The sequence below is a fragment of the Octodon degus genome, unplaced genomic scaffold (assembly GCF_000260255.1).
Source record: "Octodon degus isolate 3935 unplaced genomic scaffold, OctDeg1.0 scaffold00094, whole genome shotgun sequence".
Taxonomy (NCBI): domain Eukaryota; kingdom Metazoa; phylum Chordata; class Mammalia; order Rodentia; family Octodontidae; genus Octodon; species Octodon degus.
The window spans coordinates 10362178-10365024 of NW_004524670.1; the positions used below are offsets into that span (position 1 = coordinate 10362178).

A 2847-nucleotide genomic window follows, 5' to 3' on the forward strand; every position below is an offset into this window, starting at 1 on the left:
TTTTTCTGAGAGGCACATATCTGGAGAAGTTTTCCCTGCCAAAATGCATCATAGCATACTAACTTAAAAGCTAAAAGAATACATTTGATTTTTAACACATGAATCACAGCTTGATGGTTTGAAACTAAAAGTTGATATTAATTTTACTTTTATATTCTGTAGACATTGCTGCATTTTCTTTTGGCAAGTAGAACTGTAAATAAGTGTGTCTGTGTCTCGATCACAAGTTCTCTTTGGAAACTGATGTAAAAGTTTCTCATTAGCTTTGTACCTGAGCAATTTCACATGACAAAAACTGCACTAGCTCAATACTCAGCGATTTTTTGAGGGTAAGGATTTAAGTGTTTCTTCGGATCAACAACATACTTTCAAAGTACATATTTCACTTTTATTTCTTCTTTTGTCTTTTTCTTTTAAAGACATGCAGTTTATATTTTTGAGGACTCTTTCCTGTTTGAATTCCTCTTTTTATAATCTGCTCTTTCCACAGGGAAAATGAAAACATCCTCTTGTGAACGTGACTGATACAACTTTCAAAGTGCCGATAACTCTTACTTTATTATTATTATTATTATTATTATTATTTTATGTATTTAGTCCAGGGTCTACAGGTTCTCACTACACAGATTGTACTCATAACGATCTTCCTGTTTTCAGCCTCCCAAGAGCTGGGATGACAAGCATGCACCACCACGCCCAGTCTTTACTCCATTATGAAAAATCAATTAGTTCCACTCGCTTTGTATGGACTAAAAATTCCTCAACAATCTTCACTTTCTGATGGAAAACTTAACTGATTTTCAACACTTTAGTCCCCTTAATTTTTCTTTCCTATGCCACTGCCTGATATTTTGTGATCAGATTTTAAACAATCCTCATGACTCAATGAGTAACACTACTTTATCATAGGCTTACAACAACACTTACACAGAATGCCAGTCCTAACCTCACTCATCTGCATGAGTTAGAGATTTGGTGATTTAGTGATAACCGTCCAACCTAGAGACCCACCTTTGCACACGGCTGCCTGAACTGGGGCACTCCATTTTCCAGAAGTGGTACATCTGACTTCCCGCACACCAGATAAGAGGAAGCCTCGGTGGCAGCTTAGCTGACACACCACCCCTGGTCTGGCTGGCAGCCTGCCACAGGTGGGTGGAGACACGATGACACCTTTGGGTTTCTGAAAGATGGTGCAATGGCGCTCTAAAGTTGAGAAATATGAGAATGTTATTTCTATTCCCACATATTAGAAAGGCCAAAGATTCTCTTTACTTTGGAAAGTTATAGTTTTTCTGACTTGAGATTATCACAAATCACTAGGTAACTGTATGACACCGAATATATGATGTATGTGATGTGGGATTTTTTGGTTTGAGTTTTTTTTTTCTTTTTTTGAGATGGGGTCCCATTATGCAGCGCAGTCTGGTTTTGAACTCACTGTGTGGCCCAGGCTGGCCTCTAATCCATGGTGATCTTCATGCTACAGCCTTTTGAGTGCTGGGATTACAGGCACATGCCACCTGGCAGCACAGGCAACACCTAGCTGTATACCGTGTTGCTAAGTAATGCTGAGCTGTACCTCTTCAGTTATCTCTTGCTATTTTTGTAAGTGAATCAGAGTCTTGGAAATACGCCCATGTTTTCATCAACACTACTTTCCATTTTTGTCACTTACTTGGAGCATTCATTTGGTTTTCATAATATTATTGTATGGCATTGGAGTGTAAAATAATAATTTAGATCTTATATTTCATAACTGGAGAGAAATATTCTGCAATAAATTTCTGTTTTATGAGCTTTTGGGTGCTATTTTGAAGAGAGCACGTAATGAGAAAAGTTTTCATACCCTTTCTAAAATCACAGTGTGGTCCTTACTGGTACTGTCAGCATAGACCAGTGACAGCAAACCTTTTAAAGTTTTCAGTGATACAAACAGCCTCCTGTGGCACATGTCTATAGGTTTGCCACGTCTGGCACAGAATGGCACATGAGTGAGGCTAAAGGCAGACAGAAAGGAAAATCAAGGGTAGGATTTAATATAAGGTGAGACAATGTAAGATAATGCAGGCGCAACTCTTTGCAGTAGAGGTTCTACTGGCAGCAGGACTCACACCTTCAGTTGTGTTTTCTATGCAGTAAGCAAGCACGTATTTGATATCTACTATGTGCAAGGCCTAACTCTAAGCACTTCACATGTACTTAATCCATTTACTTATTTACTTGCTTCTCTATAGTGAAGATTACTGTTATCTTGATTAACAAATGAGTGTTTGTATAATATTGAGCATCATAGTAACTTTCTTGAAGTTATGCAGCAGGTAAGCCGCAGAAGCCTCTATTTCTAAATGCTCCACCATTGTCTTTCTCTCTAAATTGATTTCTTACAACATTTTGTTCCAGTCGCAACCATTTTTCCTGAGAAATGGGTTTGCCTTTTTTTGGCAGCCTGAGCCACAGGCCTGCTCAATCTTGCCCCTTTAGGATTAATACTTTACAAAGTAAGAAAATTATCCTTTTGGCTCTCAAAATTGTTGGAAATCATATTTTTTTATTGCTTATTCATGGTGTTTTGTGTGAAAATATCTTTAAATTTTTTAATACAATCTAATCTACCATTTTTTCTTCTTTTTTAAGAGTACAAATTAGATTTAATACAGAAAAAATTATAAGTGATAAAGAATTTTGCTTAAAAAAGTAATATGTTAGTCCTTGAGATCCTGCTTTCCTTTTCACTTGTATTATACCTTTCTACTTGTATTTCTTCTTTTGAGTTCTTATACTAGGGAGACTATACGATATTTACACATGTGTGTCTGGTTTATTTCACTTACGAGTATTAGTTCA

General features: G+C 36.8%; 1 protein-coding gene across 1 annotated transcript in view; it reads right to left on the reverse strand.

The window, feature by feature from the left end:
• Positions 1-2847, reverse strand: part of Svep1 (sushi, von Willebrand factor type A, EGF and pentraxin domain containing 1) — a 217470-nt gene that overhangs the window by 143927 nt on the left and 70696 nt on the right. Inside the window, exon 7 of the mRNA XM_004638106.2 lies at positions 1012-1206. Within this exon, the coding sequence (XP_004638163.1) occupies positions 1012-1206 (195 nt within the window). The remainder of the gene's footprint in view (positions 1-1011; positions 1207-2847) is intronic.